At 43.5% G+C, this 25,638-nt stretch overlaps 1 protein-coding gene across 1 annotated transcript in view; it reads right to left on the bottom strand.

Moving 5' to 3' along the window:
• Window positions 1–23,030, bottom strand: part of MBTPS1 (membrane bound transcription factor peptidase, site 1) — a 77,767-nt gene extending 54,737 nt beyond the window's left edge. The window contains exons 1-4 of the mRNA XM_082269775.1: window positions 22,837–23,030; window positions 13,954–14,211; window positions 6,996–7,199; window positions 444–554 (exon numbers count right to left, since the gene is read on the bottom strand). Of these exons, the coding sequence (XP_082125901.1) occupies window positions 444–554; window positions 6,996–7,199; window positions 13,954–14,211; window positions 22,837–23,005 (742 nt within the window). The 5' untranslated portion in view covers window positions 23,006–23,030. The remainder of the gene's footprint in view (window positions 1–443; window positions 555–6,995; window positions 7,200–13,953; window positions 14,212–22,836) is intronic.
• Between the last annotated feature and the right edge of the window lie 2,608 nt (window positions 23,031–25,638).

The following is a 25,638-nucleotide window of genomic DNA, read 5'->3' as shown; positions in this document are numbered from 1 at the left end:
AGGACGACTGACCACTAAGCCACCTAGTAGCCTGCAGCTACAGAAATCATTCAGTAAGTGTGGGCTTGTTTTAAAGCCTAACAGGCAACTGAAGAAGCACCCTAAATACAGTACCCCAATAAACATACCTCACTGTATATAGGAGCACACTTTATACAGTACCCTAATATAAATGGCATACATAGAAGCATCCTGTATACAGTATCCTCATAGATGGCAAACCAGATGCATCCTATATACAGTGTCCCATTATACATGACCCATTGTATATAGAAGCACCCTATATACAGTGGGGCATGAAGCCAAACATATTAAGGCTTGGCAAATTGTCTATCGTGATCACATCCTAACCTAGGATACAATCAAATTGTGCTCCAATCACGATCTTACAACAGTAGATTTGGAAAGTCCAGATCTGTTTGTAGAATTAACTTTATACCCACCATCATCCAAAGTCTTCTCATTGGTCCAGTTAGTTCGTTCTTTTACATTTTTGAAGTGTGGATGTTTTTCACTTAATCCAGTGTCAAAAACAGCAACTTTAACGTTACTTCCTGATTAAAAAAAGAAAACGTGTACAAATATGAAGAGCACGCAAAGAACAGGCAAAACCTTTGATATTTCAATAAAAATTGTACAACATGCCATTCAAATCAGATATTTTTCTGCAAGTGACGAACATGTTGGATGCCTAAAATGAAAGTAAATGTGAATACAAGTTAATGTTGCCTTCTCCCTCTTCATAACTATTTATGCAAATTGTTTGTAAAAGATCAGCAAAAATTTGAATTTTGACTTCCATAAAATCCATTTCTCTGATGTTCATTGATGAGACAGCTCCTGATCTTCTTAACCATTGGGTTATACTGCCCCCTATAGGAGTAGGACACTAGGCAGAAAAAAAAGTATGTCTACAGCTATGAGCAGTCCCAGGGGGGTATACTCCCTCTCTCTGCTATAGGTACTATAGGTTTTGTTACAAGCAGTGTCAGAAGAATTACAACTCCACAGAGGGGCGGGTGCTGTATTTGTCAATGAACTTCAGAGAAATGGATTTTACGGTAAGTCAAAAATCCCATTCTCTCTTTCGATCATTGACAGACACCGCTCCTGATATTCTTAACCATTGGGACGTCCCAAAGCAGCGTTAAACATGAGGGGTGGGAACAAAAAAAAAAAATTCTCAAGGCAAAAAACAGTAGCCAACCAGGCAACAGAGGCTAAACCAAAACAACTGGAGCCCACCTGAAAAAAACAATACACCCAAAGGAGGAACAAGTCTTCTAAAAAGCAGCCTGCAAAACCAAAAAAAACAGATGCCAACACATCCACTTTATAGAACTTTGTGAAAGTGTGTACTGACGACCAGGTGACTGCCTTGCAAACCTGCGTCACTGAAGCCTGATGGCGGAAGGCCCAGGAGGCACTGAGCGCTCGAGTAGAGTACACCTTGTTAGGGAAGAGAGGAACCGGACGACTGATGGAATAGGCCTGAATCACAGTGTCTCTGATCCATCTGGGATTGGTCGCAGAGGAAGCTGACAACCCTGTCTGAGACCCATCTGTAAGCACAAATAGTGACTTCCTAAAAGACTCCATAGCTGTCAGGTACACCCCTATTGCCAGTAGCACATCCAAAAAGGCATGCAAGGCAATTTCCTTAGGATGTTTTGGCTTGGGACACAGGGAAGGCAACACAATGTCTTCATTCAAATAGAAATCAGAGACAACCTTTGGAAGGAATGATGGACAGGGGTTAAAGAACCATCTCATCTCTGAACAACCAAGTAAGGTGAACGACAGGAGAACGCCGCCAGTCAACATAATGTATTCATTCCCACCTTCTGAGACAGCATAAACAAGGGAATCTCCTGAAGAATCTCAAAAAGGTAAACTTCTGGGAGGACCGAAAGCACCAAATTGAGGTACCAAGGTGGCAACGGAGACCGCACTGGAGGAACCAAAATGGAGAACACCCTGAAGAAAGGTACACACCAGGGAGTGTGTGGCCAGGGGTCGTTGAAAGAACAAGACCACCAAAGCCAACACCTGGCCTTTGATGGTACTCAAGGCTAATTAATGTTCAACCTCCCTGTGAAGGAAGGTCAAGATCCGAGCCACAGACGCAATGTATGTCTTCCACATAAGATGGTAGATCTTCCTAGAAGTAGATTTCCTAGCTTTTAACAGCATTGGAATCACCGATTCATACCAATCCTTATCCTTCAGTACCTGGCTTTCAACAGCCAAGCCGTCAAAGCCAGAGATTGTAAAGCAGGGTGGAAGACTGGCTCTTGGGACAGCAGATCCTCCCTGAGAGGAAGCTTCCAAGGAACGTTGGCAACCAGCTGCACCAGATCGGCGTACCAAGCCCGGCGAGGCCAGTCCGCGGCCACTAAGATGACCAGAATCTCTTCTGCCTCGATCCTGCGTAGAAGTCTTGGCAGGAGCTTGAGAGGAGGGAAGGCGTAAAATCAGACGATACTGACCCCACTGGGCCACCAGCGTGTCTCTGGCATCCGCCAGAGGATCCCGCGACCGTGCCACGAACCTCTGCACCTTTCTGTTGAGCCAATATGCCAACAGATCCACCTCAGGGGTGCCCCACCCGAGACACAACTAATGAAACACCTTCAGAAGACGAGTCCAACGCCTGCCGACTGAGGTAATTCGCCTGCCAGTTTTCCACTCCAGGAATGTGTACGGCAGAAAGGGCTGAAACAAGAGTTCTGCCCACCTGAGAATGCCGGCTACCTCCAGAGCCGCCAGGACACTTCTTGCGCCCCCTTGATGATTGACATAAGCCACGGCTGGAGGAGATTCGTCCAATGTTCCAGGCACACAGTCTGATCGCTCGGAGCTCCAGGATATTGATTGGAAGTGTGGACTCTTCCAGGGTTCAGGCCCCCTGAGCAGAATCTCTGTCGAGAACACCTCCCCACCCCGAAAGGCTGGCGTCCGTGGTGACCACTGTCCAATACAAGGGGAGGAAGGATTTAAACCGATTTGAGTAAAACCCCTGAAAACGTTCCAAAGTGGGAACCGGGACAATCACCCCTTGAAGTAAAAGGTCTTGCACTGCCCCAAAGAGCCTCTAAGTGGATCAGGGACAGTCACACATTGGAAGGAAAGAACCTTTCCGGAGGGTAAGAACAGAACTATCTTGAAGCCGGACCGTATGACTTTGTGGACCCACTTGTCTTGTACCGGGGAAGTCCACAGGTCCGCGAACCAGCGAAGATGTCCCCCCACCCCCGATACGGGTGAGGGCGCACCTTCAAGCTGAAGGGGCCTTGTCCTTGGGCCTGGAGAAGCCCAATCTTGACTTGCAAGACTAAGTTCACTTGGATCCTCCAGAGAAGGCCCTGAAGGATGATTAAAAAAAAAAAAAAACTTCTTATGAGCCGAGGAGGGCCCACATCTACGATGAGGGTCCTTGTCCTTAGTAGCCTGTGGAAGAAGGGTACTCTTCCCCCCTGTGAGACCTTTAATTATGTCAGCCAAGGTAGCACCAAACAGGCGATCTCCTTAAACGGGAAGATCAGTCAAGGCCTTTTCAGAAGTCTGGTCCAGCATTTGAGCCAAAAGACCCACCGAAAGAACATTGACGAAGCAGAGAGCCAAGCCACTAGGGGAGCCGCATCGAAAGAGGCGTCACACAAACTGCAGCCCCTGGACCAGCTGGAATGCCAGCTCAGCAAAGGCAGGGTGAGCTGTTCTCCTTCCATGTCATGATGTAAGAGCTTAGCTCACTAGGTCAGAGTCTACGACACCAGGGCAATGGTGAATATCGGCCTCAGTGCGGAACCAGCCAGGCTGTACACATTGCAGGCCACAGCCTCCGCCTTCCTGTCCGCCGGGTCCTTAAAGGCCGGGGACTCTTTAACCAAAATCATGGTTGCCTTGTTTGGAACAGGAAAGGTGGTTGTGTGGTGGGTGAATCAATGAGAGTGTGTGGCTGTCCTCCTATTTTAATATAGAACAGGAAAATGTTGGTCACAATTCTGTGGGGTTTAAATACAGCCAGCACTCAAAACCATTGTAAAAGTATTCAAAAAAATTTATTTATACATCTTAAAAAGACAGTAATGAGACAAAAACATGAATAAATAAAATACAGACAAATATACCACTACGGTCAGTCATCTGTGCTCTAACATGGTTATACCAGATACACTAACAGGCAGGGGTGAAGCCATAGGAGTAGCATTTTGGTACCATTATGCCCAACATGTTTTGGAAAATACATTTCCTTTTTGAAGGGAGGTAGCACAGGGTATATCTTTCCAGGGTATATCTGTAAGGGCAAAAGACATCAGAGGAGATTATCTCTCTGACCAAGAGAGGGCATTCTCACTTCCAATCCTTTTTGGTTTTCCATGGGACAGTTAGGCTTGTGTCATGGGGCCAAAAAAAATGAATTTTAGATCTTTTTAGAGGGGCACATGAGGTGTGTCCCCGGAAATTCGGTGCTGGAATGGTTGGGATAACTTGTTTGATGTGAGACATGAGGTCAGCAGTATGACTAGCTGGATCCCAGGAAGATTCCCTCGCAGATGGCCCGGGCTGCATCACACTGTCCCACAAGGATTACCAAAGAGAAGGACCGATCCAGGGGCCCCCCGGGGATAGGAGGGGGAAGAGGGGGGGGGGGTGTTTGGCTTGTCTTTTGACTAGCCCAGTGAACCACCTGCTATCTGAGAGTCTGGAAGTAAGTCATGGTTGCCTTGTTTAATCTGGAAACCGGAGGGTCTACCACCGGTGAAACAGTTCACTTCTTAAGAAGGGACTCCTTATAGGGATATCGCCTAGCAAAGTGCTTAGGGACCCCAAGGGGATGCTTTGGTCGTCCCCACTCTGTAGTGACAATTCTGTCAAAATAGGAGGGGAAAGGTTAAATCTTTGCCACTCTGGATGGCTTTTGAGTGCCAAAGGGGACCTGCGCTTCTGTCGCAGCTGCATCCTCCATATTTGAGGTCTCACGCACATATACAATCAGTGCGTGCACCAGTGACTTTTCGTGCGTGGTTGTAGAAGTGGAAGAATCCTCCTCACTATCCGAGGATTCAGGGCGCGTGGTTGCAGACCCATGCAGGGTGACCCACTTCCGTGACGGCCGAATAAGATTCAGGATCTGAGGGGACAGGTGAGAGAGGGGAAGACGGGGGGAGGGGGGGTGGGTCACGAGCCCATCGCCCAAAATACAACTCTACCAGGGACACAAAGGACTCCAGGACCACCGCCAGTGCGTAGATGGACGGTTGGGACCCCGGAGGGCCCCGCGGCCTCAGAGGGGATCAGGTAGGGTGCTTTAAAAAAAAGACTCCATGAGTCAGCAGGGGAACCCCACAAAAAATAATAGCATCCTGCCCCCACACCGGAAGGTGTACCAGACCACCCACACAGCCCCAGCATTAGAGAAGGGGGGAGGGGTAGGATGGGGGGGATAGGTGAGGGGGTGCCCAAGTAGGGGAACCCGGGGTCCGACCGTCCAATGGAGGGGCACGTGTCCACCCCAAAAAGTACCCAGGGGGAGAGGGGGGCAGCTACTCACCATACCAAGAACCAGGCTGGCACCGCACCAGACAGAACCCCTCACCATCGAAATGGGGGGTGGCTGTTGGCCAGGAGGAATGCAGCGACTCGGGTCTGGGACCTGGTCGTATTTGACCCCGCAAGGAGTTTAACTCGCAGGCCAGCCCCTGTCCGGTGAGGCTATGTCACGGCCTACCTAGCGCAGAGCTGAAGTCTGCGAGCGCTCGCTGGCCAGACTGGGGTGACCACTGGATCTGGATTATCCAGCCTGTTGCCCAGTCCAACAGTTGGTTGTAGATCTCACAGAAAAAAACCAGGACCAGAAATCCCAGCAAGGTACTAGGTCCTTACTCCTGACTAGGCAGAAAAAAAAAAAAGAAAAAAAAAAAGAAAAAAACTGAGTACCTATAGCAGAGAGAGGGGAGTATACCCCCTGGGACTGCCAACAGGCATAGACAGACTTTTCTGCCTAGGTTCCTACTCCTATAAGAGGCAGTATAACCCAATGGTTAAGAATATCAGAAGCTCTGTCTGTCAATGAACAAAAGAGAAAATCCAAATATGACAGTATGCAGCATAGGTATGAGCAAGGGAGTCAATGTTTTTAGGCAGACTTAAAAATAGCCCTTTACTTACACTTTAATTAAAAAAAAAAAAAATATTGTAAAAGAGACTAGGATCTCTTTTTTTGGTCTGTGACATTATATTGATAGAAGAGAGCTCCTAATGATCTTTCCGCTAACAAAAGAGCTTGTGTGCTTGTATGGTGTCTGCAAACATTTCCTTTCAGGAAGAGCTTATGTGCAAAGTTTAGTATTACATATTACCTATATATATCTCACAAGCACTTAATACGCCAATTACAATGGCTTGTATTGAGCATTTCATTTAAAAGCCTACTCTGCTCCAGTGCTTACATGTGCTGACTACTGAAAGACCTGGAATAATAATGCTGAACTCTGAAGCAAAGCTCAAACCAAAACATTATATTAAGCATTGGATAGAATGGAACCCATGTCAAATTGCTAATTCATGTACATTTCTTTTGGGGAGATTTCCATCAACTTCCTGTCCCCTTGTGTCTAGAACAAAAACTTGAGCAGACATCTCTGCAACACAGACAAATATTAGACCATCCAGTTTAGGAGAGGGAAGAGTTAGAGCCACTGTCTGCTTTTTAGTATCATCACTAGAAAGATTTTGACGCACTTCCTATCCTGATGACACATTGAGTACCAGTGTGACAATTTGTTACCAGATAGAAAAAAGTAAAGTTAAAAAGGGGGAACACAGATATCAGTGATAAAAAAAAGAGTTCCAAGTTCCAACCCTACCCGCTCTAAAACGAAAGAAAATACAAAATGATGCTGGAGTAGACTTTAAATAATACAAAAAAGGTGAATAGTGCAGAAAACGTAAGACCCACTTCCCTATTTGCTGGTGCTGCTAAAATCACATACCTGTATATCCCAGTTGCCACAGCACATCAGCCTGCAGAGTTTGGGCCACTTGACGTGGGATAGCTCTCAGGAGTCGTCTGCTAGAGTGTCTCCCTGTTGCATGCCAAAAACCTGAGCTCAAAGATAGGCTTGTCCTTTTGAGTGGACGTGAGGACTGCCATTTTTGACTCCATTTTGTCTCATTGCATGGGGCGGAAGGTTCACCTAATGAAAAAACAACATGGTGATTAAAAAGGAAAAACTGGATTTTTGTAAGAACTTACAGTAAAATCCTTTTCTCCGAAGTTCGACAGACGCAGTTCGATCCAGTCAGACTATAGGTTATGCTCCTCCTATCAAGAATAGGCACTAGGCAGGAAAAAATCTTAACCACACCTATGGGGCTGTCCCTGCAGGCATAACCCCATAGTTAACCCCATAGTTAGAATAGAAAAAAAACCCATTCACTCAGAAGAGGGGCGGGTGCTGTGTCTGTCGAACTTCAGAGAAAAGGATTTTACGGTAAGTTCTTACAAAAATCCAGTATTCTCTAACGTTCATCGACAGACACAGCTCCATCTAGTCAGACTATAGGGATGTCCCAAAGCAGTATATTCATGAGGGGTGGTAAGACAGCGCAAATGGAAACTTAACTCACCAAAGGCTAAAACTTAGCCAACCAGGTAACATGGAGTCCAACCAGGTACAACTGGAGCTCACCCTGAAAAACACAACACATCTTTCAAAGAGAAACAAAAAAAAAAAAAAAAAAAAAACAGTTCTCTTTAAACAGCAGCCTGCAAACCTTGCGGCCAAAGGAAGCATCCGAAGATGCCACCACATCTACCTTGTAGAATTTTGTAAACATATGCACAGATGAGCAAGTTGCCGCCTTGCAGACTTGCAGCACCGACGCCTGATGTTGAAAAGCCCAAGAGGCACTCTCGTAGAATGCGCCTTCACCGGAAAAGGAGGAACCTGACCCTGCATTGAATAAGCCTGAACTACCGCCTGCCTGATTCATCTGGATATGGTCACCGCAGACACAGCCAATCCCTTAAGAGATCCTTCGGTAAGGATAAAAAGAGCGTCTGATAGCCCGAACCACAGCCAAAGAGTGCAACACAAATTCCTTAGAAAGTTTGGGCTTAGGGCAGAGTGAAGGCAACACAATGTCTTCATTCAGATGAAAACCAGAAACAACCTTAGGAAGAAACGACTGATAAGGTCAAAGTACCAATTTATCCCTGTGTATCACCAGAAAAAGGACAACGCCGCCAGAAGCTGTCCCAGTGCGGAGGCGCGTAGCGCAACATACGCAATATTAAGCAAGCAAGCTGCGACTCAGAGCTTTCCAGGTCGTGTGTGTCCCAGCGAGACTGTCCACTCACAGGCTTATCCCCATCCGTTGGGGCACTGTTGTGGCGAGGCCTAGTTCTGGACTAACCTGCTCATGCTCGCTGGCCAGGCTGGGAGTTCTTAAGGATCTAGATTATCCAGTGCGAAACCTCAGCCGGCTTTTGCTTGTAGTTCCTCTGGATCTTGGTCCTCAGGAACAAACTAGTGAAAATAAAAAAAAATCACAAACTAACAAACTTTTCTATAATAGCTAAGACTGAAGCTAGGTCCTATTTCTTAAACTAGGCAGAAACAAACTGTGATGATAGCAGGGTGTGGGGGGTTATGCCTGCAGGGACAGCCCCATAGGCGTGGTTAATCTTTTTTCCTGCTTCGTGCCTATTACTGATAGGAGGAGCATCTCTGCCTAGATGGACCTGCGTCTGTCGATGAACGATCGAGAAATCACAGCAGAGGCTATAGCAACCAAATTAGTTCCCCATTTCTAAAATTCACAAATCCATCCAAACAAAGCCTAAAACACAGGCATTTCTTATACAGTATTATACAACCAAAGACCCCACAAACAAATATTTTACAGGTTTCATGTTTTTATCGTAAGAAATATCCCTCTTTCATCCCCCACTTTTTTTTTTCTTTTTAATATATATTTAAGGTTATGCTATTAAATGTTAAAAAGAAAAAGGAATATTATTAGGTAGAATATTAAATTAACAGCTCCTGATTGTGGTGCATTGTATATATCATTTATGTTTAATGTGGCATGAGAGAATCAAGGAAGTGGTTGTCACATAATAGGATTAAGTCTTACTTTTCACAATGGGGGACACACATTTTAGTCTAAGCCAGACACACACTAGTGAACCAATATCCTGCCACAAACGATTCCCTTGATCCTTTGCATGTATAAAAAGGCACACCATATGCATAATTTGTTTGTCTCTCAAGCAGCCAGGTGTGCTGGCCAAACCGGTCAGACGTGGCTATCCTGCTGCCCTCCTCCACCTATTGAAGGATATACTGGATGAAATGGATTGCATACTATGAGAAGTATTAAACTTTCCTTTATGAGGAATCTTTATACTGCACGCTTTTTACAAATGAATTATACTCAATCTACTGAAGTTTAAACCCTTTTGCATTGGCTGTATGGGAATTTGGGAAATATATCCGAGTAGAGACTTTATGGATTTCTTTGAACTTTCAGTGCCAAGTAATCCTGGACAGAACTTGCTGATGGGTGGATGTCATATGCTTTGAAAGTTTATTTACTTGCATTTGGACAACACATGTGGGAGCAGAGCAGATACCCAGTGAGGGAGAATAATCTGTGCCTTTATGAAAGAACATATGGATCAAATGTGCTGGTACAAATTCATTTACCTCTTCTAGACCTCTGTCTGCACACCACGCACCAATTAATTCATCAGTGTGAGGGAGTTGACTGGGATTGAGCAGTGTGAACAATCCTTGAGCATCATAGGACTGTGTTCCCACCCCCCGAGACCACGGTTTGGTGAATCTATCGGTTTTCTGTCAACTATAATTGAAAGGATGCACATTCTGCTCCAAAATTTAAATTATATCCACTCACCTATGGAATCTTCAGCACCATGATTTGACTCAGTGTCCATAATTTACATCTTTGAAGCAGAGCCAGTTCGATACAGCTACAGTGGGCTTTCACCACAGACTGTCCTCTGGAATGTTTTTCTTTTTCATTATACTTTTTTAATCTCTCTGGTGGCCACCTCAAGAAATTTTGCTATTGTAGGTCTTTTAAAGGTTTTAATGTATGCATCTATATCTTAATATTATAGGTTGGATAGGTGGAGTTGAGGCAGCAAGTGGTTTTTAACCATATGTTTATTTGTGGTCTGTGAAATAATGTTTAATCTATATGGAATAAAGATTTTGGTTATATTTTAACAATTGGGAGCAGAGTTATATATTTAGAAAGATAAGTGGTATGATTTATGCAATAGTCATAATTGACAATTCAGTGAGTATGGTGACAGTAGAGCCCACGACCATTTTGTATTGGCTTTCTTTTACATTATTTCACGTAACCACTTAAGGACTGACTTATAGCAGATATACTGCTTCAGTGCAGCATCACATATATACGAGAGTCTGCACTTCTGCTTAGGGAGCGTGCACATGCCACCGGTGGGTTGATTCTAGTGTGAATTATTACAGCAGAAGCAAATCTGCAGGTGTCGGCCACTGGATGTCGGGCAGCAAGCGCCAATAGGCGGGCAGAGACACAGAACAGAACTCTGCCTATATAAACAAGAACTAGATCCCAGTCCAAACTGTCCGATCTATTTTTAGATACCGGTCCAAACTGTTCGATCTATTTTTAGATTAAACAGTTCAGACCGAAAGGTTTAGACCAGGATCTTAAACAAGATCTAGGATCTAAAAATAGATCTAGGATATGGGTATCCAACCTTTTGGCTTCTCTGAGCCACACTGAGTGTAGAGAAATTCTCGGGCCACATATAAAATATATACTATAGTTACGGTTAAAAAAATAAAACGCTGTCGCGCCCCCCCTCCCCAATCCAATTCCGCACTAACACCACTAGAGGATGATCAAATGAAATTAAATCAGTATACAGAGGTTTACTTCTTCTGAGAGATATTAAAAGGAACACTCTAACCACCACGAACACTTCAGTGATTTGAAGTGGTGATGGTGGTAGGAGTCAGAAAAACTGCACATGCTGGGGGATAGTTGCACCCCTAGCACATGTGACTTAGGCAGACAGAAAATGTCATGTCCTTATTCACACATGTATAAAAACTAGGGATATCTGGTCACCCTAGGCTAGTGGCGAGCAGGTCCCACAGGCCATGGTCAGCTTCCAGAAGAAACAGGGCATGGCCAGCAGGACCCAAAAGTCCCCAGCCAGCTCCCAGCTGGACCCACAGCCCGTGGGTCCTGCTGGGAGATGGCCGCAGACCTGTGGGTCCTGCTGGCCACTAACCTGTGGGTCCAGCTGGCTGCTAGCCACTGACCTGTGGGTCTTGCTAGCCGCTGGCCTGTAGGTCTTGTTGGGAGCGGACCATGGCCAGCAGGACCCGTGGGCCATGGCCAGCTGGACCCACAGTGTTGAGGGCTATCTTGAGGTTACTGGGTGGGCACTGGGGCAGGGAAAATGGGGGGGGGGGGGGGAGATAGATGGGATGATCATCTAGGGGTCAGCTGGGGATGTCAGGGTCTCTCACATCAGTGATGGCAGCTGCCAGCTCAGTTCCAGTTTCTTACACAGCTTCCTCCAGTCCCGGGGGGGGGGGGGGGGGGGGGAGAAGGGGAAGGGGGGGGGGGTTGGTGCTCCTGTCCTGGGCTCAAGTATAGTTGCAGCCAACAGCCAGCCCAGCAGCCCGAGCCAGTCACATGCGTCCCGACTCCCTGGCGTGCCCTTCCTTTGCCTGCCTCCGAGATCCAGGAGTTGTAATTTGCTAGTTGCACTGCTCCAAGTTCTCCACTCACTGGGAGCTTGAGCGCGCATGGACTACAACTCCCAGAATGCAATAGTGGGCCGCCGCAGCCGTGCACCTGGCCCAACTTCCCCCAAATAAAAAGGAAAAAAAAACCAGCAGTGGGCAATGGGCACCCACAGGCCGTTTTTAATATAAATTAGGATGGCCAGGGGCACGGGGGATAATTTCCACCCTGCCCCTCCGACCCAGACCACCCCTGGGTGTGGAGTTCCGATGGGCCGCATTGCCTGTGGTTCCAAGCCGCAGGTTGGACATACCTAATCTAGGTTCTAAAAATAGATACAACAGTTTGGACCAGGATCTAAAAATAGAGCAAACCGTTTTTAGATCACCGATCTATTTTTAGATCCCGGTCCAAACTGTTGGATCTATTTTTAGATGCTCGATCTATTTTTAGATCCCGGTCCAAACTGTTGGATCTATTTTTAGATGCTCGATCCATTTTTAGATCCCGGTCCAAACTGTTGGATCTATTTTTAGATGCTCGATCTATTTTTAGATCCCGGTCCAAACTCTTGGATCTATTTTTAGATCCTCAATCTATTTTTAGATCCCGGTCCAAACTGTTGGATCTATTTTTAGATGCTCAATCTATTTTTAGATCCCGGTCCAAACTGTTGGATCTATTTTTAGATCCTGGTCCAAACTGTTGGATCTATTTTTAGATCCCAGTCCAAACTGTTGGATCTATTTTTAGATCCCAGTCCAAACTGTTGGATCTATTTTTAGATCCCAGTCCAAACTGTTGGATCCATTTTTAGATCCTGGTCCAAACTGTTGGATCTATTTTTAGATGCTCGATTTATTTTTGGAACTATTTTTAGATCCTCGATCTATATTTAGATCCTGGTCCAAATTGTTGGATCTATTTTTAGATGCTCAATCTATTTTTAGATTCCGGTCCAACTGTTGGATCTATTTTTAGATCCTTGATCTATTTTTAGATCCTGGCCCAAACTTTTGGATCTATTTTTAGATCCTCAATCTAACCCATGTGAGCTAATTTTTGGGGCCTATACAGGCCGACACTTACTTCTGTATACTGTGAATGCCTAATGTACCTCTAGCCATCAAATACTACGTTCTTTGCTGTCAGTTAAACCCATGTGAGCTAATTTTTGGAGCCTATACAGGCCGACACTTACTTCTGTATACTGTGTGAATGCCTAATGTACCTCTAGCCATCAAATACTACGTTCTTAGCTGTCAGGTAAACCCATGTGAGCTAATTTTTGGAGCCTATACAGGCCGACACTTACTTCTGTATCCTGTGCATGCCTTCTGTATCCTGTGCATGCCTAATGTACATTCAGGCACAGAATACTACGTTCTTTGCTGTCAGGTAAACCCATGTGGGCTAATTTTTGGGGCCAATACTGGCCGACACTTACTTCTGTATCCTGTGCATGCCTAATGTACCTTCAGCCACACAATACTACGTTCTTAGCTGTCAGGTAAACCCACGTGGGCTAATTTTTGGAGCCTGGAATGGCCGACACTTACTTCTTTATCCTGTGAATGCCTAATTTTTCAGACTGGAACTGAAAATCAATGGGTCTGTCAACATTCCGCCAAATTGTGGAATGGATGCGGACCCATTTTACAGATGTGTGAATGGACCCTATATGTATTTACCGGCTGCTGTCAGTTCTGGCTGATTTATGAAAAGAAAATAATTTTTTGCTGTAAAAAAAAAATTTAGGGCAACTTTTCCAATTGCAATACTTCTGTTATGACATTGTCCATGCGCTGAGACTATTTGTGCACAGCTAGTACGTCTTTTGTGGCTGCAAATGTGACCTAAAAGGTTTTTAAAGTTCGCCTCCCATTAAAGTCAATGGGGCCCGCCGAGAACTTGCGGTTCATGGACTTTTGAGAAAATTTGCGGCTGACGTTCGCGAACCGCCCCGGCCAATGTTCGTCCATCACTAGTAAGGAGAAGTGGAGGTGTGTAACCTGTGCAATCAAGATCACGACACAAAACAATTCTAACAACACAAACAAATTCACAGCTTTAGACAATTAGGCTTTCCTATATTATGCTTTATTTAAGATGTCAGATATCATAGCGCAGGCATCAAAGCCAAAAATAAAAAATAAAAGAACTTACCTTCAGCAAACTTTAGCGAGCGGAAGACGCGTTTCTGAGGGGTGACACGCTTGATGTTGGGATGGTCTTCAAGTGTCAGCACTCCATCCCTGTGACCTGTACGGATCTCAATCAATTCAAAGTCACTTGGATAATCGCTGGCTGGGTTGTTTCGTGGTACAATCCTCCAGTCCTCTATACCTCTGCTCCTCAACGCACTGGTGATAAACTTGCTTCGTGCATTCGCGGTGAAATAACCATTGAAAGCTACAATATATTCTAGAGAAAAAAAAAAAAAAAAAAAGTTGTCACAGATATAGCCAGCACATTTTTGAATACAAAGAATTACAAACCTAGGTCAATCCTACTACAGGGTTTACTTTTTCAGTCCCCACCTTGCTAAACTCGTGTTTTGGGAATTACTGTAAGGAACAACCAGAGTCTCCACCTGCAGCCCATTAATGAGCCATACACACTAAGATTTTCTGAAGACTTTTTCCTTTAGACTTACCAAAACCATATAATATGAGGTCAAACCTAAACACTTTCAAATTTGTATGCAATCTGGTAGGCCCTTGCACTACATAGAAAAGGTAAATCTAAACACAAAAGTTGGATAGTGTGTATCCAGCTTAAGGGATGCAGCAATTCTTCACTATTGCCAGATAAAAATGAAGAACCAAAAGAAGTATACACTGTGCCACCCTCAGGCAGGACACACATTATAAAAATACCTGACAGTCTATGTGGTACATATTTCTGCAGGGAATGAGTTACCCAATTTTGCAATTTTTCTTTTTTGTAAAGAGGGTTGCAGTGAACTTGCCAGCAAATGAATATGCCAAATATTTGCCAAGTTGTATCTGTAGATGAGTATTTGTACACTCCAAAGCGGTCATCCTTCTGATGACTTAACTACCGGTAAGTAGTGAGTCAATGACTCAGAACAAGCATGTAGCCAGCCAGATGAGTGTGATCACACCTTATACATACACTACCGTTAAAAAGTTTGGGGTCACTTAGAAAGGTCTTTATTTTTGAAAGAAAAACATTGTTTTTTTTCAATTAAGATAACTTTAATCAGAAATAGTCTAGACCAGGTGTCTTCAAATTATGGCCCTTCAGTTGTTCAGGAACTACAATTCCCATCATGCCTAGTCTGTCTGTGAATGTCAGAGTTTTACAATGCCTCATGGGATGTGTAGTTCCACAACAGCTGGAGGGCCGTAGTTTGAGGATCCCTGGTCTAGACATTGTTAATGTGCTAAATGACTATTCTAGCTGGAAACGGTTGATTTTTAATGGAATATCTACTTGGTGTACAGAGGCCCATTTCCAGCAACCATCACTCCTGTGTTCTTTATTGAAAATCAGCATAAAAGTGATACAAGCAAAAGTAAAAAATTGTACAAAGGTGAATACCAAAAACAGAGCATACAGGAAATGGGAATATAACTTTACAACATACACTCCTGTGTTCTAATTGTATAATCGCTTTAATGTTAGCCAATTGTGTTAAAAGGCTAATTGATGATTACAAAACCCTTGTGCAATTATGTTAGCACAGCTGAAAACTGTTATGCTGATTAGAGAAGATATAGAACTGGCCTTCCTTTGAGCTAATTGACTATCTGGAGCATCAGCATTCGTGGGTTCGTTTATACTCTCAAAGTGGCCAGAAAAAGAGAACTTTTTTCTGAAACCGGACAGTCTATTCTTGTTCTGAGAAATGAAGGCTGTTCCATGTGAGAAATTGCCAAGACACTGAAGATTTCCTACAACGGTATGTACTACTCCCTTCAGAGAGCAACACAAACAAGCTCTAACCAGAATAGAAAGAGAAGTGGGAGGCACCGGTGCACAACTAAGCAAGAGGACAAGTACATTAGAGTCTTTAGTTTGAGAAATAGATGCCTCACAGGTCCTCAACTGGCAGCTTCATTAAATGGTACCTGCAAAGCACCCCTCTCAATGTCCACAGTGAAGAGGCGACTCCAGGATGCTGGCCTTCTAGGCATAGTGGCAAAGAAAAGGCCATATCGGAGACTGGCCAATAAAAAGGAAAAGATTAGGATGGGCAAAAGAACACAGACATTGGACTGAGGAAGATTGGAAAAAAGGGTTATGGACAGACGAATCTAAGTTTGAGGTGTTTGGATCACACAGAAGAACATTTGTGAGGCGCAGAACAAGTGAACAGATGCTGGAGGGGTGCCTGACGCCATCTGTCAAGCATGGTGGAGGTAATGTGATGGTCTGGGGCTGCTTTGGTGCTGGTAAATTGGGAGATTTGTACAAGGTAAAAGGGATTTTGAATAAGGAAGGCTATCACTCCATTTTGCAACACCATGCTATATATACCCTGTGGACAGCGTTTGATTGGAGCTAATTTCCTCCTACAACAGGACAATGACCCAAAGCATACCTTCAAACTATGCAAAAACTATTTAAAGAAGCAGTCAGCTGGTATTCTGTCTGCAATGGAGTGGCCAGCGCAGTCACCAGATCTCAACCCTATTGAGTTGTTGTGGGAGCAGCTTGACCGTATGGTACCTAAGAAGTGCCCACCAAGCCAATCCAACTTTTGGGAGGTGCTTCAGGAAGCGTGGGGTGAAATTTCTTCAGATTACCTCAACAAATTGACAGCTAGAATGCCAAAGGTCTGCAAGGCTGTAATTGCTGCAAATGGAGAATTCCTTGGATCAAAGCAAAGTTTGAAGGACAAAATTATTAAAAAAAAAAAAAAAAAAAAAAAAAAAACACATGATTTCTAACCTAGCCAATGTCTTGACTATATTTTCTATTAAATTTTGCAACTCATTTTATTAAAAAAAAAAAAAAAAAGTGTGAGTTTTCATGAAAAACATGAAATTGTCTGGGTGACCCCCAAACTCTTGAACGGTGTGTGTGTGTACACACATACATTATATATATATATATATATATATATATATATATATATATATATATATATATATATATATATATATATATATATATATATATATATATATATATATATATATATATATATATATATATATATATATATACACACACATACATACATATACATACACACACACAGATACTCACAATAGTTCTTGATGAAACAAAATTATGGCGAGTAACCCTATGCGCTTAGGAGTGAAAGGTAATCTAATAATGTGCTGCTACTTAACCGCTTGCCGACCGCCGCAAGTAAATTTACTGCGGCGGTCAGCCCCTCACAGGCAAAGTGACGTTAATTAACGTCACTAGCCTGGGAGGGTCTGGGGAGCGAGCGCGCGCCGCCGGAGGCGCGCTCCCACGCGGTCACGGACCCCCCCCGCGCGTGTGACCGGTGGACCCGATGTCCGCCGGTCACTCGGCCATCGTCGGGGGAGAGGGAGAAAGTCAGGCAGCTTGTGTAAACAAGCTGTCGGTCATTCTCCTCGGTGTAAAAACACTGATCACACGGTTCTACTATGTAGAACCGTTGATCAGTGTCCTTACACCTCAAGTCACAGCCAATCACAGTAGAAAGCACGACCCTAGGGACACACACAGCCCCTCCCTCTCAAAGTTAGCCCCTTCGCTACCAGTGTATTTTTACAGTAACAGTGCATATGTATAGCACTGATTACTGTAGAAATGTCACTGGTAACCCCAAAAGTGTCAAAAATGTCAGTCAAGGGTCCGATCTGTCCGCCCCAATGTCACAGTACCGCAAAAAAAAAAAAAAAAAATCGCAGATCGCCGCCATTACGCGTTAAAAAAAAAAAACAACAAAAATGACAAAAATCTTTCCCTTTGTTAGTAAACGCGATAACTTTTGCGCAAACCAATAAAAATACGCTTTTTGCAATTTTTTTTACCAAACATATGTAGCATAAAGCAAATTGGCTGAAAATGTTAAAAAATTTTGATTTTTACATTTTTTTTTGGGGAATTTCATATAAAAAAAAAGTGAAAAATATTGTTATTTTTGCAAAATTTACGCTCTTTTTTTGTTTATAGCGCAAAAAGTAAAAAGCGGACAGGTGATCAAACACCACCAAAAGAAAGCTCTGTTTGTGGGAAAAAAAGGACGTCAAATTTGTTTAGGTACAGTGTCGCATGACCGCGCAATTGTCCGTTAAAGTCACGCAGTGCCGAATCGCAAAATACCCCCTGGTCGTTTAGCAGCCAAATCCTCCGGGGCTTAAGTGGTTAAAAAGATAAATATGAAAAAGAGAAATTTGGTAAACAATAAAGTCATGAAATATATCAAACAAATTTCAGTAGCGCAGGGATGGTGGGACACAACTCACCACCACATAAGTGTTCATAAGCATATATGGAACATGAACCAACCTGCAACCCTTAAAGAATGACTAAAAGACATAAAATCAAAAAAAAAAATCATCCGCAAATAGTCCATATAAAAGTCCATATGCTTGAATACATAAATGTGCACTTAATCCAAGGAGTATTTGATGGACGTGATATAAAGCCCCGTACACACGTACCAATTGTCGGCCGTAAATATTCGGCCGTTTGTAGGCTTGTTAGTATGATGCTTCCGACAGCGCATTTTCGGCCGAACAGAATCTGTCGTGCAGGCATTAAAATTTTTGTTGGCCAACACCACAACGGCCGATTGTTCGCCAGTCAGTACAGATTTCAGCTGACAGACAGCAGATTTGCAAGACTGGGCATGCTCAGAAAAGAAAAAAAAAGACAAGGAAAGTTAACCATCACATGACATCACTTCTGCAGTCGGCTGTTGTTGGCCGACAAAATTCGTGTCCAGTCTTTTGCACTTTTCAGCGGACAGGACATCCCTGGACAAAAGACATCCGATCGGTCGGCCGACGATCGGTACGTGTGTACGAGGCATTAGGGGGATAACCCCACTCTCCACCACCAACGTGTCGGGGAAATGCCTGGATTGAACACTCACAAAAAGGAGATGCTTACTCACTCTCGTGGATAAGCTTAGAGGGCATAGATTGCAGAGATCACAACAGCATCACACCTCAGTTTCCAAACAAGGCTGTATCACTCAGGTACATGTGGAAATAAAATAGCCTCCACTAGTGCAACAACATTACAACTTCCTTTATTATCACACAGCTTAAACACATTGCACGCACTTGAAGATGATGATTAACATGCACATAAACCCAGCTAGGAAGATGGGCACCCTTCAGACACTAATCCCAGGCTCCACGCCACAGTAAAAGTTCCTCCGAATGCACCTCCACCACTGTCACAGTAACTATGGACGCCGTCTGGTCACGTCCGACGCGTTTCGTCACATCCAACTTCGTCATTGGGGACGCGACACAGACGGCACAGCATTCCAATATATAGTGGCCAGTCCCCGCCCCAATGCAAATCAGGCAGAACCTGGCTGCTCACTCAATCCAAGAACGGCTGATCGATACACCTAGCGCTGCTGGTACGAGCGGACATCAACTAACCAACTGCTCATTTAACCCATCCTATGCTGGTACAAACCGAATCCAATTCAGATCGCAGTGTCAATAGAGGGCAGAACAGTTGGGATTAATGATTAGAGTAAGCTCCATGTAAATGAATCAAGGGTATAATATGAGGACTATCAACCATACTCTGCCATTACAAAATATCGCCACCAACTGTCAGTCTAACCTAATGAATAGACAAGTGGCATATAATCAAGAATAAAAAAAGGGGGCAGCTGGCTACATAAAATGTCAAAACTATGGCGATAGCACCATAGTTTCTATTGTCCACTCATACATGCACCAGGGCTGGATCATTGTGCGATAAGACAACATAATCCCTCAAGTTCACATGAATATATGAACTCAAATACCCTCCATACAAAATAAAATACAATAAAAAATAGAAGTTCACAAAAGAGAAATTTAAAAAGGTTGACCACATAAATCACAGTGGAGTCCCCCTCTAGCTTATACTAGGAAATTATGAGATTCAGGAGATGCCTTAAATAATAAATAGCACCCAAACACCATATATAAAGCAATCTCATAACTGATATGAGACATTCAATATAAAGATTAAAATTAAAAATAAAAACAAAAAACGGAAATCTCACTATAGGTGCAGAGTAACAGAGAGGAACTGTGTACATTGCACAGCCCCCACCCTGCTATAGCTACACACTATACTGCTGTTATGAGTCACTAATGAAGCAATTCAGATCCAATTCCATATTGAGGCCCACTGGATCAAGAGACTGGGTCAGAAAGATCCACTTGGTCTCACACTTGGAGAGCTCTCTGACCCAGTTAGCCCCTCTCCATGAAGGGGAAACACGCTCCACTCCCCAAAAATGCAGACCCCTAGGGTCCCGTTGGTGAAATTGCCTGAAGTGTGCTTCATATAGCTTATATAATCATATTTTGGAACATTTTTTTTTTTTTTAATGTCTACAGGTACTGTGGTGGAGGGATCTGGGGGTCTAAAAGACCTCACCCCCTCCTCTGCACTTAAAAGCATTCAAAACGCTTCTCAGCCGCATCGGTTGTCATTATAAGACAGCCGACCGTCGGCTATGGACACCGGTTCCGGGGTGATGCCTCTAGCTGCAGGCATCACCCCGGTACAAGCACTTTCCCGAAATATCGGCAATATCGGTAAATCAAAAGGCCAATACAGATATAAAATCGGGCAAAGTGCACATCGGCCCTCCCGATAATCGGTCAATCACTATATACACACACACACACACACACACACACACACACACTAGGGATCGACCGATTATCAGCAAAGATGATATATCGGGGGCCGATATGCACTTTCCCTAATATATCTGAATCGGCCCCTAAGGTTACTGATATTGCCAATATTTCAGGAAAGTGCTGGTACCAGAGTGATGCCTGCAGCTAGAGGCATCACCACGGTACTGGCGTCGTCCATCGCCGACGGTCGGCTGACTTGTAATGACAAACAATGCGGCTGAGAAGCAGCTCGGCTGTCATTACAAGAAGCAGGAGGGGACGTCCGCCCTCTCTCGCTGCCGTCCACGGGTCTCCCGACCCACTGGGAGACCCCGGCAACCAGCCTGCATGGCTCTGATCGGGTCTCCATGTAAAAACCAGAAAGTGATCTTCCGGGTACTCGACGCCAAATAAAAAAAAAAAAATGACAGCATTCAAAACAGCCAAACTTGGTGTTTTGAATGCTTTTAAGTGCACTGGAAGGGGTTTGGGGGTCTTTTAGACCCCCAGGAGTACCTGTCAAAAAAAATAAAATAAAAAAAATAAATTTTAATGTACGAAAATATCAGCCAATACGGATATGTGATGACCAAAATATTGGTAATAAAAAAAAACGATATTGGCTGATCACTAACACATACATACACTGTGTATATATATATATACATATATATATATACATACACACATATACATACACACATATACATACACACATATACATACACACATATATATATATATATATATACACATACACATATATATACATATATATATATATATATATATATATACATATATATATATATATATATATATATATATATATATATATATACACACATACACACACACACATACATACACACATACATACATACATACATACATACATACATACACATACCTTTTTGGATCAATGGCTAACAGAATATGAAGCAAAAGGTAAGGATAAAGCAAGCCTGCACCTTCAGATACAACTGTGCATAAAGATATATTTCTATTTTCACATGGTGCCTTTGTATGTATATGTGTTCTAAACAGAATTATTTTTAAACCGTGGAATCAAACTGAATCCAGTAAATTTCCATCTTGGAAACCAAATTACAATATCACTGTAAAAGGAAACTTGCACCAACAGAATTAGGCCCCTTCCACAAGGGACGAGCTCAGTTGGAGTCCGCCTGCTCATGGATGGCTGATAAGTATCCACTCCCCTTATGCAGAAGGGACAGACACATCCCACTCTCCTCTATGGACGGCTGCAAGTAAAGGACCACCTGGGTTTGTTTACACCCAACTACCATCCGATCTGCCAGAAGAATGGGGAATGGACCCTAAGGTGTCCTTTTTTTTATCGGATTAGATCGTATTGGATAACAGAGGGTGCCACTCTATAGAGGAGACTGGAAGAACCGATTGGGTTCGTCTGTGTGAAAGGAGTCTCTTTAGGCTGCCCTTGAAATCTTAAAAATACTAGACGCCAGCTGTCTCTGGATTCAATCACTCATCTAAAACATTTAATGTGGCCACTGACATCAGAACACCCGATCTGCATTCTTGTTCTTGGTCATAGATGCAAGTTATTGGATTAATATGCCAGCAAAGCAACTAGTATTGTATACTAGTATAAGATCAGCAGTGGCAGCATCCACATTTCCCCCAGTACAGGTTTAAGGCAGAACTAAACTCTTCTCGTTTTCCGCCAAGGAAGCTGCCATCTTAGCCTCTGTTTGATCTGAAGCTGCACATGAGATCAGTTATGAAACCAGCCATTGGATGGTTTGACAGTTTGGTTGAGAGCACAATCAATGTGACAATTACATTCCTGGCACGGGGTGGGAATGTAACTTTTTTTTGAAACGTTTAAACCAATAGGCTTACTTCTGCTTTCAGTGGGCATTTCATAAACTTTACAGTTGCGCATGAATACATTTCTGACATAATATACAGCAACTGTAGCTTTTCACATTAACGGGCAGACTTTGTTCTCCAACAAGGTTCATTCCACTGTATATTTACGTCATTCTAGCAGTATTCCAGGACATGTACTGCAAGGAGCCAAAAAAAAAAAAAGTTTTGTGGCATCTGCCTACACTAGTAAAATGAGTTTTCCGCGTTATTTATGCAACAAATAGAACTAATTTCAAAATGTGCTGTTTTGAGATTTTCATATGTTCTAAACAGAGTGGTTGATAAAACTTACCATGTTTAACAACCGTTGAAGAGTATTCCACACTAAGGGTAAGATGGGAGCAGTCATGACAGGACTCAGGCTCATGGGAGGAGTTTCCCGGCTGGGAGCCCTGGTGCTTCTTTAGACACAGTAAGATCACTAGCAGCTGCAGCCAAATACTTGCAAACCTCATGTTCATAAAATACGGTTTGAAATTAATATGACGAAGTCACAGCACCTAGAGATGTGTCTTTGCTCAACAATGTCCAGCCGGGCAACCAAAATTAGATCTAGAGGCTCAATAAAGTTCGCATGATAGAGGCCTTTAGCCTGGGTGTGCGGCTCTCATTTCTTTCTGCGTTTCTTCTCCATGGCTGCGTAGATTCCTCGTTCACTCAGAGTGAGGCAAACAAAATCCAAGATCCATGCCGGAGATATAAACAAGCAAAAGAAGTGAGCTGAATGGGTTGATAAAAGGGTCTAAAATAAAAGAAACAGTTCTATTAGTATGAGGTGTATACAGCTGAGCACTAAATGAAAAACCTACGATTATGCCAAAGGTAAAGAAAGTAGTAAAAATAAAGTTAGGGACCTTATTTATTAAAGCGGAGTTCCACCCATTTTTAATACGTTGGATTACATAGATGTATGTAATCCCCTTTAAAACGACTTTTACCAATGGAGACTTTTTTTTTTGCTAGTAAATACCTTATTTTCTTGTTTATTCCTCCTCTCCTCACTTCCGGGTCCGATCAGCGATGACGTCATTCGGCGATTCGCAGTCAGTGTGTGCTGGGATGTATTCCATGCCAGAAATCTTGCAGTATTACCCAGGAGCTGAGCTGTACTGTGTGTATTGAGGCCATGACCTTCCCCGCCTCCGCCTCCTCTCAGTGAGTTGTACTGTATGCATTGTATTCAGGCCGTGCTCTGCCCCGCCTCCTCTCAGTGAGCGTGGACTGAAAGCATTATATCCTCACTGAGCTCACTGAGAGGAGGCGGGGCAGAGCACGGCCTGAATACAATGCATACAGTACAACTCACTGAGAGGAGGCGGGGCGTAGACGTGGAAGGTCACGGCCTCAATACACACAGTACAGCTCAGCTCCTGGGTAATACTGCGAGATTTCTGGCATGGAATACATCCCAGCACACACTGCGAATCGCGGAATGACGTCATCGCCGATCGGACCCGGAAGTGAGGAGAGGAAGAATAAACAAGAAAATAAGGTATTTACTAGCAAAAAAAAAAAAAAAAAAGTTTCCATTGGTAAAAGTCGTTTTAAAGGGGATTACATACATCTAAAGTTACGAAAATGGGTGGAACTCCACTTTAAATGATGTAAATGTAAAATATACAGGTGCATCTCAAAAAAAATAGATCAAAAACTTAATTTCAGTAAATTCAAAAAGTGACAGGAAGAAGGGTCGATCCCTGATACCTAGATTAGTAGGTGTAGCCTCCGTCCCAGGAAAACGTTTTGGAGCAAGTTTGATGCCTCAGGTCAAGGAATTGGGACTTTGCGGGCTTAGTAAAATGCTATATTTATTAAAAAATAATAATGTGCTGATAGCAAAATAATGATACAAACAATATAAACACAGTAAGTGCCAATGGGTTATAGACCCATGTGAGTAAGTGAAGATAGAACGAAAGGTGACAAGGTGGAATGGTGACTTTGAAGAACTCTGTCTGTTTAGGCTCATGAGTGTGAGCTTTGTTGAGAGAGAGTGTCTTGTCAGACTTCCGACGCGTTTCGGCATAAGTGTATTGCCTTTGTCAAGGAAGTGGGAAGGGGGTCACCATATCTGAAAAATATAGTGAGTATATATTAAAGATTTATTGTAGTATAACACTATTTTTAAAAATAGTGAATAATAGAATATGCACATACATGTGATTCAACGGTCAGGTCCCAGGATTTGGTATTCCCATTGCCCTCCAAGAATGTTCAACAGGATTTCTAGAGGAATGGCTGTCTGTGAAAATATATGGTAATGGTGAATGTTGCCAACTGAATATAAATAAAATTGAGTAAAAATGTGTGAAGCAAACTTACATGTCGTAAGAATTGCTTGATATTGTGAGGAGGAGGGTAGTCCTTCTCAATGGCCTGAAGAATATATGACATATATGACACCAGTTAGGTCAAACTATTTATTGATGATTGTATTTAAAGCACTATAAGAATTAGTGCTAATCACTTCCAATTGATATTGAAGGTCTTGGTTATGGTAGTCCAAATGTTAGTGGAGGCTGTGTTCTCACTTTGCTTTATTTTGAGCCTGCATGATGGGGCAGATTGAGATTTGGTGTTGGCCGGGTTTCTTTACTTAACATGCACACATGTTAAAATATTAAAGACTTACATTTGCAGGGAGTTCCGGATTCTAAACCCTGAGATATGCGCGCGCAACTCCATCGGCGCGCGCATCCATCTCTCACGTCGACCCGGGCCCCCGATCGACGTCATGACGTACGGCCGCGCTACTGCGCATGCGCCGAGGGGTATAAAAGGCCGGGATTTCTAACAGGGCGCCACTTCCCTCTAGCCGAGGGATGATACGGACGCCCTAGGATACGCAGCTCTGGACTCCCATTCTACCACACAGCCCTACCTAAACGTAAGTTCATCATCCAACAGTGCTTCATCTTTTGCACTGTTGGATGTACTCTTTACTAGTGCCCACAATGCCTCAAGGCTCATTAGCACTAATTATCTTTACCAGGGAAACACCAGGATCCTTAACCAGGGCTCCCCCTGCTGTTTAGAATCCGGAACTCCCTGCAAATGTAAGTCTTTAATATTTTAACATGTGTGCATATTAAGT

This window comes from Pelophylax lessonae, assembly GCF_965119305.1.
Source record: "Pelophylax lessonae genome assembly, chromosome: 10".
NCBI lineage: Eukaryota > Metazoa > Chordata > Amphibia > Anura > Ranidae > Pelophylax > Pelophylax lessonae.
The sequence above is the reverse complement of the archived record's forward strand: the minus strand, read 5'-3'. Positions and strand labels throughout refer to the sequence as shown.